At 47.1% G+C, this 12776-nt stretch overlaps 1 protein-coding gene across 1 annotated transcript in view; it reads right to left on the reverse strand.

Annotated features, from left to right (window-relative positions):
• Positions 1 to 484: 484 nt before the first annotated feature.
• Positions 485 to 12776, reverse strand: part of FITM2 (fat storage inducing transmembrane protein 2) — a 44218-nt gene continuing 31926 nt past the window's right edge. Inside the window, exon 2 of the mRNA XM_069651320.1 lies at positions 485 to 1409. Within this exon, the coding sequence (XP_069507421.1) occupies positions 794 to 1409 (616 nt within the window). The 3' untranslated portion in view covers positions 485 to 793. The remainder of the gene's footprint in view (positions 1410 to 12776) is intronic.

Consider the following 12776-nt stretch of genomic DNA (forward strand, 5'->3'; position numbering starts at 1 on the left):
CCATTTTTGGCGCTGTGACCTTAAATTAGTTTTCCTGCCCAACCAAATATGTGATACTCATCTGGGTAGCCTGTGGTCATTTTAAGCGGTTAGATGCACGAGCTGTCTCACTTTGCCTATGGTCCCAACCCATGGAGCCCCTTTACAGATAAAGGCCAAGGGGCAATGAGCAGAAGGTCTTATTTCGTTTATAGAGGTTTGGTGCTACGTCAACAATTACTTCAAATGCCTTCCGAAATCACAAACTTTACTCCCATCCACATTATTAATAAAAGCTCAAGAAAGTTGAAAGAAAGTTGAAAAAACATGTTCTTAATCACCTCCATTATCTTAGACTGTAGTATGAGCAGGAGGCTTTGATGTGGGCTATGCATACTGCTTAAGTAAGTTTATAAATTAGAGAAATACAGGGGTGTTCAGGCTACAAAGTCCACTACCTGAAAAGATATAGCTAAGAGAAAGTAAAGCTGCATGCAGTACGCGGTAATGTAAATTGCAGCTTTACTTCAAACATGAATGAGATCACATTGTGTGTACCATAAAAGTTTGGTTGATAAGTAAAATATTTGAAATTCATTGAGATAAATGAACATGCTTCACTGACAAGCATTCATTCCCAAAGAACAAAGAATTGTTTTCAGTTCTAAAATCTTGATATACTTTTCATGTCAGTGCAAGAACGACACGCATTCAATTTTCTTTGGCAAAATGGATTGTTCCAATTTTCTCTGTCAACTGGCAGGAGAGGTTTGTTAATACCAAGCAGGAATCCAAGAAACTTTAATATGCGTAATTATTGCCTGTAATGTTCCGACTTTTTGGGACCGCTTGCACTTTTTGGTGGCAGTCCTGGAGAACATGGCAAGGTGTACCATGACTTATATGTACCAAACCATGCCAACACGCCAAACGCAGTTCCAAATAATTTTTGGTCCAACTCATGGAAATAAATAGCAGTACATAAATACATCCAAATCCAAATGAATGAGATGATGCCCAAAAAAACAAACAGAATGCTGACTAGGACATCAAAAAGCCGATTTTTACCCAGCTTTAGATCGTGTATTACAGCCGTTTCTTCGACAATTATTAACACACAGTATGGAAGAAGGAAGGAGTGTCCGGAAATATCAAATCCATGCCAGAAGCCGCCACCAATTATGCACTCTCTTCGGCTCCCGAGCTCAATTACCAACTCCTCCAGATCCTTCGAACTGTAACAACTTCCGGTGAGGTTTTCAATAAATAAGAAAAACTGAGTACATATATACCAAACTGCAGTTCCAACGAGAAGCGAAGTCAGTCTGCGTAAAACTTCCTTGACGTTCCGAGTGAGAGCAAAATTAGTGAGTGCAATGAAAGGCAAAAGAAGCCACAATGTCCAGCCCCATGCCACTTTCACAAAATACCTGGGGAAACAAAATAAAAATAAAGACAATGTTTACCATCATTTGAAGTATCTAGCATATATTAGTCAATTAAAAAGGCAAAAAACAATGATCTCCAATGTACGAGCACAGTGACTTTTGTCATTACTTTTGCTTAAACAAAACTAAAAAAAATAAAAAAAAAATAGGAGACCACAGGCCTATATATATCTCTGCCCTACCAGAAGACTCCGACGATTTATCATTCTGTTTCGGTTAGAACAGTTGCCTACTCTAACCAACAGAGGAGCTAGGAACAATATCCCTACTAATGAGCGGACATGTCGACTCTGTAAATCTTTATCATGCCCAGAAACAGCTAGGCATCTTCTGACGCAATGCAAGGCCATGAAAGACCCGATTATAAAATTTCTGGGTGAATTTGTACATGATTTATTAGCCATTCATGAAATGTCGTTCTGGCAGTATTGTACCAATACTTGTAACATGCATTTATTCATTGCACTTTATAATGTATGGCAAATGACAAAATTAGGCTTAGGACCTTAACTGGACCCGAATGACAACCGCCTAATTACTTGCTTGCTTTCTTATTCATTTTATTCTATCTTTATTCAATTTAATTTTATATGTATTGCACACTGATAATTTATGATCTTCAAAACGGTTTTTATATTTGATGTTGATTTTTATGGTTGTATATTTAGGATGTGTTTATAATATGTGTAAAGTTTGAATTTATTTTCAACCTGTATCACATTAAAGAATAATAATAATAAACTAAAAAGTGCATAGTAGAAAATAGGTTTTTTATTTTAAAATCTTAAACATAAAATAGACATTTGACTTTCTCACCTAAATAACACACTTTTAGAAGTTGCCTTTGAGACAACCTCTAAAAGGGAGACAACTAGTGTACTAGCAAGACATGCTGGATCATCTACCAAACAAATGGATGGCGTTTGCTTGGTCTGTAGATGATGATAAATCGTCAATAAAAACATTTAACAAATTGGGGTAAAGGACACAGCCTTAACTGTGAATAATGTTAAGTAGTTTGTGGTTGAATGAGTCTTATTTCCAAGTGTTTAACTGTGACTTTTGAAGGATTGGTCTATTGACAGATCAAACCACAAAACACTGCATTTTCCGCTGACAAGTACCTAATTTGAAATGATCTTACACCATTCCACACAGGGGAAGACATATGGTAAAGTTTTACACCAATTAATGTATTCTCATTGCAGTGGATTTCGCGTTAGCAATCATTTCTAGATTAGTAGAATATAGAAATAAAGTTTCTGTTCCGGACCGGACATCCTTATTTTCATTACTTTGGTTTGAAAATCGAATAAGTGTTTGTTAGGCAGAAACCTGTGCAGTTCCCTTAGGGAACACTGCAAAAGATTTAGGACTACATGTGTTAGCAGTAAACCCACTTGGTAGCAGTCTGTACCACCCAGATGTACCTGGTAGCTGTGGCTGAGCAGTCAGACTTCCCTCAAGAAGAGTTAGGCAGTATGCAAAGTATACACAATAGGCACTCAGATACAACAATACAAGCAAACACTGACCAGAGCTTTGGTATCAAAGTATATAATTATTTATTTAAAAATACACTGTTGAAAACACTCCAGCACTCTTATTGAAAAATATTCTAAACACAGTTACTATTATAATATATACACCCCTTTTTCCTTATCAGATAAGTCACTGTAAAACACCACTTATTTTCATACAGAGGTGAGCGCTTAACTAGATGGCACTCCAATAAGTTTGTGAGAAAGGGAGGGAAAAAGACAGAATATGGAAAGGTACACCACTCTAAGATTCAGGAACACTGTTAGCAAGGCAGAAGAGCAAAAGTCACTGGTGAGCCAAAGACCACCAGGCCAGATCAAAGTCCAAAGGCTGGGCCCACTCCTTAGACTGGGGGTAATACGGACATGATAAGCCTGGAGAGGAAGGAATAATCTAGACTGGGAATCCGTAATGTAAATTCATAACGCTTGAGATACGCGGTCTGGAGGAAAGTGTTAAATACAACTGTGCTGTGCTAATGCAGCATTGGGGGTGATTATTGTTAAAGTGTTGTATAATCGAAATACTAATTTTAAAAAAAGTTACAAAATAAGATGGGAGCAAGCTACAACCATCAAATAATAATAATGCAGTCCTACTAGTGTTTTGTCAAATAAAAGGGCGTATACTAAAAAATAAACTATTGCCAATCCTTACCACTAAGTTTACAAAAACAGTGTGGGGTAGTGTTCACAAGAAAAGAAAGAAGTGTTCACAAATGAGTCAGAATGATATGACCGGGGTCTCCCTTCCCCACTGTTTTAGCATGGGACAAGGCAGGACTGTTGAGCACAGCACCGTTAGGCAGAATCACCTGCAGTACCCTTTGGGAACACTACAGGCAATTGCAATTAGGACTGCAAGTGTAAGCACAATTTCACCTTTGGTACAAGCCTGTACTGCACAGTAAAGTGGTAGTGATGGCTGAGCAGCCAGACCTATCTCAAGAGTTTAAAGTGAGCAGTAGAACAAGTTACACAAAGGACCAACAAATACAGTTATTCAAGCAAACGCCGATTCGAGGTTTCTTGGTAAAAGAATATACATTTATTTACTCAGTCAGTTAGAAAACATTACACTAGCATAAGCAGCTCAATATCGCACACCAATACACCACAAAAATCCAACCGGTAAGTAAATGAACAAGTTAAGCTCCAAAATGAAGTGGGAGCAAAATGGCACTTCAGATACTTAATAAAGGAGGGAACAGACAAGGTTATAAGAATAGACAGCCCAAATACATTCATAGGCAGGGCAAAGGGTTTCAGTTAAAAACAACCGGCAATTCTTCTCAATTCTTCTCAATAGGCCTGGGCCAAAGTCAATGGTTCACAGTCTTTTGTATAGGATAGCAGAGTTCTGGTATATAACGGTTAAGTCTTTGCCACAGAGTTTGAAGAATGTTAACTACGAAGGCTTGTCCTTCCCTTGAGGAAAGTTTCACACACTTTCTCGATGGCTGAAAAGATTTCCGGACCGCGTTTGCACAGTACCTTGTCAATGAAGAAAGCTGTAGCTGAGGCAGTTGTTCCTGGCAGTTCGAGAAGATCTCGCTGTTCCTGAGCTTCAGTCGTGGGGACAAGAAGGAGGACCTCTGGAGGTTCCTGCACTGCACAGGGAAGGGCAAAGCTGTAGCAAGACATCAGTTTAAGGTGTGAGTGCTTTAAAGTCCATGAGCTGGTTTCCTTCCCTCTGGCTATCCGGTTTTCAACAGCACTCTGATGAAAATTCGACCAGATGGGGACGGTGTCCAGGTGGCTTGCGAGTTGGTTGTTCCCACCAAACTCAAGGGAAGAAGTGGACCTTGAAGGGCTTCTCTGTCATCGGAGTTTCAGGCAATTCGGACCTGCAGCAGGGCTTCACCAGTGGCTCAGGAGTTGCAGCAGTCCTCTTCCTTCCTCTCCTCTTCAGTTCTTTCATTCCAGTGGTCGACTCTGCTTTCCAAGTCACAGAGACCAGCTTTTAAACAGCTTTCCCCCATTCATTCCAGCCTGGCTATCACTCACACAGCAGTGTGGCTGTCTTTGCCGGACTGCAAGCCGGCCAATCACGCCAGAATGCATTCAGGTCTACTAGGAGACTAAGCATAGGGAGTTTCGGGCACCTCCCTCACATCCTGTCCACCTCAGACACTCAGGCGCCAGAGGAGGGCTTCAGCACTGAAGCCTGCCAAAGGCCAACAAATAATTGGACCAAGCCTGGTTTGGCGTGCAGAGAAAACACAAGAAGGACCTTTCCTAAAAGAAATGGCGAAAAAAGATGACAGGAGTCTGTTTTTACAGATAGGTCTTGAGCGCCATATTGAAAAACATGGCTGACATGATTTTTAGCTACCGTTGTTAGCAGTCGCGAAAAATCATGGTAGTTTGATCTAAACCACTGCCACTAGCCATTTAAAGTAAGAAAGGGTAACATTTCACTGTTACATGAGTGTTTTGACTCAGGGGAAGCTAGGCAACCCCTCCAGCACTCTATAGGAGGATAGTGTGTGCTGGGTCAGTAAATTAAAAGAGACTAGTAAAGTCAATTTAACTTTACATGCTCTGGGAGACAGTAGTCAGTCCCAGAGAAGTTATTTAAACCTTTGGAAGTCTGAAAGACAACCCTGTGCCACTGCACTGAAGGTGCTGTGTGACACACTGAAAAAGATGATGCCTATGGAGGGGTTTAAAAACTCCATAACCAAAGAACACAAAAGTAAAACACACATCAAAATACATGAAAGAGTGGGAAAAAAAGCTCACACTCTTTCCAGGTTAAAAAAATAAATAAATTAAATTGAATCCTAGAAATCCAGCAACGTTGTTAGGGGTCTCAAAAGGTAAGGGAAATTAGCACATTTTGAGAATCCTCCCTAACAAACACACTCCAGCCCAAGGCTACAGTTCCTTTCAGCGATATCAGGACCTTCGGTGGTCGAGTCTCTTTTCTACAAAGTATCTTGCCTCTGAGGGCAAGATGTATCAAAATAACAAAACAAAGGTTCTTTCTGGTATTCTCTTACGTTGGGCGATTGCTCTTCACCCCTGGATCCCCCTCTTCTGCGCACAGACCCTTCTGGAATGTTAGCCTCCCTAGGTCGGGTTCACTACGACCTTTCACTAACAATATTTTCATGAGTCTCAATGCCTTTTTAAACAAGCTTCCACTGTGGACATCCCTCAGCCGGGTTCACGCCTGTCAACACAAAGTTCACAGGGTTATCGTGCTTCACCCTGCTTTGCAGGCATCCCCTCAGCCGGGTTCACATTTGCCAGCTACACATTCACTTTGCTTTATCCTAATGCAGGACTCACTTCCCTTAGTTTTCCTCTTGGTTACAGATCGAAGGCTTTCGATTGCACAAGGGGTTTTACTCAACCCTTGTATGACCACGTTGACCTCTTTCGTCCACTCTGCTAGGAGCTCTTGGTATCTGCAGTTTTAACAAACAAGGGGACCAAACCAGAGTTTTTTGAATGAGCGCCCACATGGCGCTGGACCACGGACCACTCTGCAGGTGGTCTCTTCCTGCTTCTAAATGTTCTGTAACACACAAAGGGCCTGATTCATGGATTCCAGCGCAAAAAGGCGCAAAAAGGCGCAAGCACCTCGTGCCGAGAAGGACCATGCACCAAGAAACAATTGAGCGGCACCCGTATTCATGGATTTCCCGAGGCATTACTAGCTGTGGTGCAGGGAACATCAAGCAGCGCCAGTAACGCCCTCCACGCGCAGTAAAAAGCCAGCGAAATGCCTAACAGCGCAAGCACCAGTGCCATCCCTGGTCTAGCATACAGCCCCCACCCGGCCAAATCGCGTGAAAACTCGGTGCGGACGGGGTATGCGCAGAGTATCCACGCGATTTGGCTGGGGTGCGTCCAGGGTACGCGCCAAGGTTCCATGCAATTTGGCTGAGGTGCGTCTGGGGTACGCGCCGAGTGAGGTGCGTCCGGGGTACGTGCAGAGTTTGAGTTTCCACGCGATTTGGCTGGGGTGCGTCCGGGGTACTCGCTGAGTTTCCACGCAATTTGGCTTGGGTGCGTCCGGGGTACGCCCCGAGTTTCCATGCAATTTGGCTGTGGTGTGTCCGGGGTATGCGCCGACTTCTCACGCGATTACTCCATCCGCACCCCAGCCAAATCCACTTGAAGCTGACTCCTCCTCACGGGACAGCCACACCCCAGCCCCCTCCCGCCCATCACCCGTGACCACACCGGCATGCATCCCACACCACATGGGACGCCCCCCCAGCCCGCATCACCCGTGACCACACCCTGCAGGCCGCCCACACCACATGGGACCCCCCCCGATTCACCCGTGACCACACCCTGCAGACAGCCCACATCACATGGGACCCCCCCCCCCGAGCTCCCTTCAGCCGTGACCACACCCTGAAAGCAGCCTATACCACATGGGGACCCCCCCAATCACGCGATTACTCCATCCGCACCCCAGCCAAATCCACTCGAAGCTGACCCCTCCTCACGGGACAGCCACACCCCAGCACCACCACATCACCCGTGACCACACCCGCATGCATCCCACACCACATGGGACGCCACCCCAGCCCCCCCCATCACCCGTGACCACACCCCGCAGGCAGTGCACACCACATGGGACCCCCAATCACACATGACCACACCCCGCAGGCATCCCACACCACATGGACCCCCAGCCCCCATCAGCCATGACAACACCCTGTAGGCAGCCCACACCACATGGGAGCCCCATCACCCGTGACCACACCCCTGGAAGCAGCCCACACCACATGGGACCCCCTGCATCACCTGTGACCACACCCCACAGGCAGCCCACACCACATGGGACGCCCCTCGTATCCCCATCAGCCGTGATCACACCCTGCAGGCAGCCCACACCACATGGGACCCACCATAACCTGTGACCACACCCGCAGGCAGTCCACACCACATAGGACCCCCCCCAGTCCCCATCAGCCATGACCACACCCCACAGCCAGCCCACACCACAAGGGACCCAACATCACCCGTGACCACACCCGCAGGAAGCCCACACCACATGGGCCCCCCCATCAGCCGTGACCACACCCCGCAGGCAGCCCACACCACATGGTCCCCCCCAATCACCTGTGACGGCAACCTGCTGACAGGCCCCGCCTCATGGTCACCCCCCCGCCCATCACCTGTGACAGCAACCTGCAGGCAGGCCCTGCCTAATGGCTCACCAACCACCCTCACCTGTGAAGGCAACCTGAATGATGGATGTTGACATAGTGACACAGGTTCACTCCAATGATGGTGTGTGCCTGAACCTGCTTGCTGTGCAGTGTCTCCACCCTTAACCGCCTCCTCAGCAAATATACAGCGAACAACAAAAAACACACACGTTGCCCACAAGCTTCTGTGTCCCAGCTGATCACACGCAATTGCATACTACAACCATATTCTAACATTCACATCACAAAAGTGTATGTCAAAGTGAGGACCACCATATAATGTGACAAAATAATGTCAATAATCCCCATGTACAAATACTCACATTGTGATAGAACACAAAGCACCCTAGATATGTGTCACAGAAACAGACATTGCGATGGCGTGTCATGGCATGAGCATCAATGAGCACACATCATATGAACCATTAACCTCCTAAACACACAACTGATACTGGTGAAGCTCAAAGCACCACAGCGTCAACCGAATTCGGTGCCAAAATAGCAAACATATCACACTCACATCACTCACCCAACCCACAACCCTCACAAACACAGAGGCCCAATATACATTCATGCTGCACATGTGATATGAAATCCAAACACACGGTGCACACTCGAACCACACCCATACACTGGTCATGCACACCAGACCATGCACCATGCAAATGAATGTCAAACATGACATGACGGCATGTGTGCACACATGAACTATATAGGTCATCATAATGGACACAGAGCAATGAACCCTCCATTGTGAAAAAAGAATGGCAAACAAACACCACTTGGATAAAAACGTCCGAAAATATATTACAAACCAGTATTCAAAACATACTCAGGTACATTAAATAAATAAAGCATGAAAATAAACAAAAAGTAATCTTCAAATGAAAAATCCTGTGTCCGCATAAAAAAAAAAGGACAAAATCCAAAATAAGGTCCATTTCCTAAATGAATATCCAAACGAAAATCACAAATAAAAAGAAATCCATTATGTCATGGGTAACACAAACAGAACAAAAAACAAATCCAACTATGTACAAGTAGTATAGGTCCATTGTCCCAAATGCATAGGAAAAAAAACATTTAAAAACACTCCACAAAATGTCTTCACAAATAACAGCTACGTAGAAAAAGTGGAGCACAGTCCAAAAACTTCAACAACAAAAAAAAGGGAAAAATAAATTAAACCTACTCCTAAATAACTATATACAATAGCAGCGAGCTAGTCCTTCTCCGGACCAAGCTCCCTCATATTCTCCGCCAGGCCATCATCTAACACTGCGTCCACTTCCCATAGGCGGGCCTCCACTTCACCCTCAAGGGCTTGCAGGAACTCCAACATGCCGCTCTCAAACTCCCTGTAAGTCTCCTGGAGGACCTCCGCCCGCCTCTCCGCCCAACGCAGTGAAATCTCTGCGCTGGCCATGGTGAGTCTTGCCACCCGTGCCCGCTGCCGCTCTGCTGGTTCAAACGCTCCAATACAGAAGACATCCTTGTTGTAAGGTCCACATTTGCCTCCTGCCCGATGGCCGATACCTGCCCCTCTGCTGTTGAAAGCCCCGAGTCCTATAGCCTCCTACTCCAAGCCTGCTGCTGCCAAAATTGCTGGTGCCTGCACCTCAAGAACAGCCTCTGGTATGATGACAACCCCCGCGGCCATTGTCCACATGCCCTGCTCCTTGGTGCCTGCTCTTCCTCTATTGCCACAGCTCCTGTCGCCGGCTGGATCGGCGTGGTGACCACATCTGCTGATTCAACTTCGACTCCCGACTCTGGCAGGGATGTGATCGCCACCAGACTGGCCGCAGGGTTGGCACATGTACACAGGGGGCCCTCGTGGTATCTCAGGCGGAAGACGGCAGGGAGGACGACTGGCGCACAGAGGAGGAAGACAAGGAAGGGGGTTACATAAGTGGCCAGCCCACTGACTCATTGCGAGACCAGGAAATATGCTAGCCAGTTCAAGAGATGACAGACCTCATCGTGATGACGTGCAAGCCCCCGATTGGAAGCCTGCACCTCATCACGAATGGTGCCTGTACCTCATGACAACGGCTAACACAGGTTCCACCCTGTCCCGAATGGCGACATCGGCAGGTATTGGCGTTTCCCTTTGCATGGAAACATCCGCCACATGTGGATGGGTCCGGCTTGATGCATGCCCGCAGGTGCATACTGATTCAGTCGCAGGGCACAGGCACCTCTATGGCGACCTGCACTACCTCCAGCCCCTGAGTAAAACCTACGTCATCCTCCCATGCCAACCTGGATGCCTCCCCACCTTCTTCCGCAGTGCCTTGCCCCTGTGCGGGCTCACCTGTCCCTCCCACTGCCGAGGAGTCCACCACCTTCGCCCCCTTGGACCTACCCTCACAGCCACTGTGGCCGTTGACTCTGATGCGGCACCAGCCTCCTCGCTCCCGGAAGATGACAGTATCTGGGAGGATGACTGGGCCTTGCGTCTGTGCCTGGTGGAGGCATCCCTGTTGCCTTGTTCCACAGCACCTTCTCCGCCCTCTTTTTCCATCGTCGCTGTGGATAGGGAAACAAAGAACACAAACATCAGGGGACTGAACATGTGTGTTTGACACAATGCAAATGTACATCAGTGGCACTGTCAAAAGGTCACAACCATCATCACTGTACACTACACACCGGGAAGTGCTATTCACAACATGCAGAATCATGTATGTCATGCGCAACAGACATTCACATCCATGTACAAGGCACTGTCAGCACATCAAAATTGTGCATACACCTCACATGCATCATGGGACATACATATCTCATTCACTCACATCACCTGACAGTCAGGCATCAGGCCATGGAGCCATCACGTCAGAGGGCACTTGAGGACAACTTGGCAGCATGAGAATCACACATTGAACTGCTCATGTGTCATACATTCATGAGTGTTGGCCAGTCACACAATCACTTCTCCGACACATGCACATGTACACCATGCATGTCCATGATGTTGCCGAAAGCACACGTGTCACACCTCTCACATGCCCCAGTACAGCCACATGTATGCAAACATGTTTAGGTTGTTACATGCTTGCACGCATCCCACACTGCAACCCAAACACCATTGCTGTCACACATGTTTGAATGGACTCACATGCAGCACTGTCTGGGACATGTACACAGACATCTGTACAAGAGGCATGCCAGACATAAGGCCAAGGTGCACACTCCAACCATACATCAACATGCACATGCACCATGGTGGACAAGAACACATGGATACTTACCAGTCGACTCCAGACAGAGCTCCAAATCCATGACCTGGGCGTACAGCGCTGGGTAGAACCGCTCCAGGACCCGATAGTTGTCGGTGGTCAACCGGCCCCGGTGCCTCCCTTGGTTCTCATCCGCCTTGAGGAAGGGCTGGGCCTTGTTGTGGGTCCTGGCCTTGAAGTCCTCCCAGCGCATGGAGACATGGATGTAGTCGCAGGGTGCCACCCCCTCTGCGTTGATGGCACCCACGATGTCCACACTGATATTCCTCCGTCCTTCCTTGCAGACTTGCAATGGTCAGTGGAAGAGGGCATCATAATGCCCCAGGACTTGCTCCACCAGAATATCAACTTCCCTGGCTGAGAAGCTGACAGCCCTCTGCCTCGCTGCCAGGGGGTTGTCACTTGCCTCCGATGATGTTAGGACAGACATGGCAACCCGCGAGGCAGGTGTGGGTGGGCAAGGTGGTCCTGGAGCTGGGCTGTGGAGCAGTGGTAGGGCACGTCGGGAGTCTTCTGGATCAGCAGATGTGGTCACAGGTCCAACGACAGGAGCACTAACAATGGCTGTACAGCAGGCACCAAAATGTAGGGCACGTGGAAGTAGGAACACACAGTGGGCAGGAAGCAGCAGATGGCTCGTAGGAGGCACCTCGATGCACTTGGAGGCAGGTAAATTAGCTGGTAGGCAGGAGCGTGGGTCTTCCGTGTTACTCGCATGGCCAGCCGGAAACAGACTCTGCACGTGCGGTACCAGCGTGTTAGCGTGGATTTAGGAAAGGGCCTATGTGCTTAAGTTACGTGACACGCACTGGTCGTCAGCGTACAGTCAAATCAGTGTGTAGGAGACCATCACACGCTTGTGCTAGCGTTAGCAGACGGACGTGTGGACTTCTGCGATTGTAGCGTTTCCACGTGATCTCTACCATACAGCGAAAGTGCAAGATTTTTCTTTTGGTGGGGGATTTGCCTTCGTGCACACATGCGCATACATTTTGATTTTTGTTTTTAAGGCCGACGGTGAGTCGTGTACGCATATTGCATACTGTGGGTGCCCCTGTGTCTCGTGTACCCCCAGCCACATTTTCAAGGTCATACTACCCTACATGTCCTTAGCGTATGCAATCTTTTGTGTTGCTGGTTGCCACAGCATACTGCGTTAGGTTTTTACTTAACACGTGGGTTGACGAGGGGTTGCGCACACTTAATTTTTGTTTTTGGGTGCCTGTGCGTTACGCGCCCTGTTTATTTTTCCCCAGGGGTTACATTGCGCCTTGTTTGAGCACACTGGTATGTTTGACATCCCGTACAATGCCCCCTCACTGAAATTGCCCAGGACAATTGATATCTGCACCTCCCATTGCATAATTCCATCAGTGCCATGAGTGGGAG

Source organism: Ambystoma mexicanum, chromosome 3p (assembly GCF_040938575.1).
Source record: "Ambystoma mexicanum isolate Mex_15411 chromosome 3p, UKY_AmexF1_1, whole genome shotgun sequence".
Taxonomy (NCBI): Eukaryota; Metazoa; Chordata; class Amphibia; order Caudata; family Ambystomatidae; genus Ambystoma; species Ambystoma mexicanum.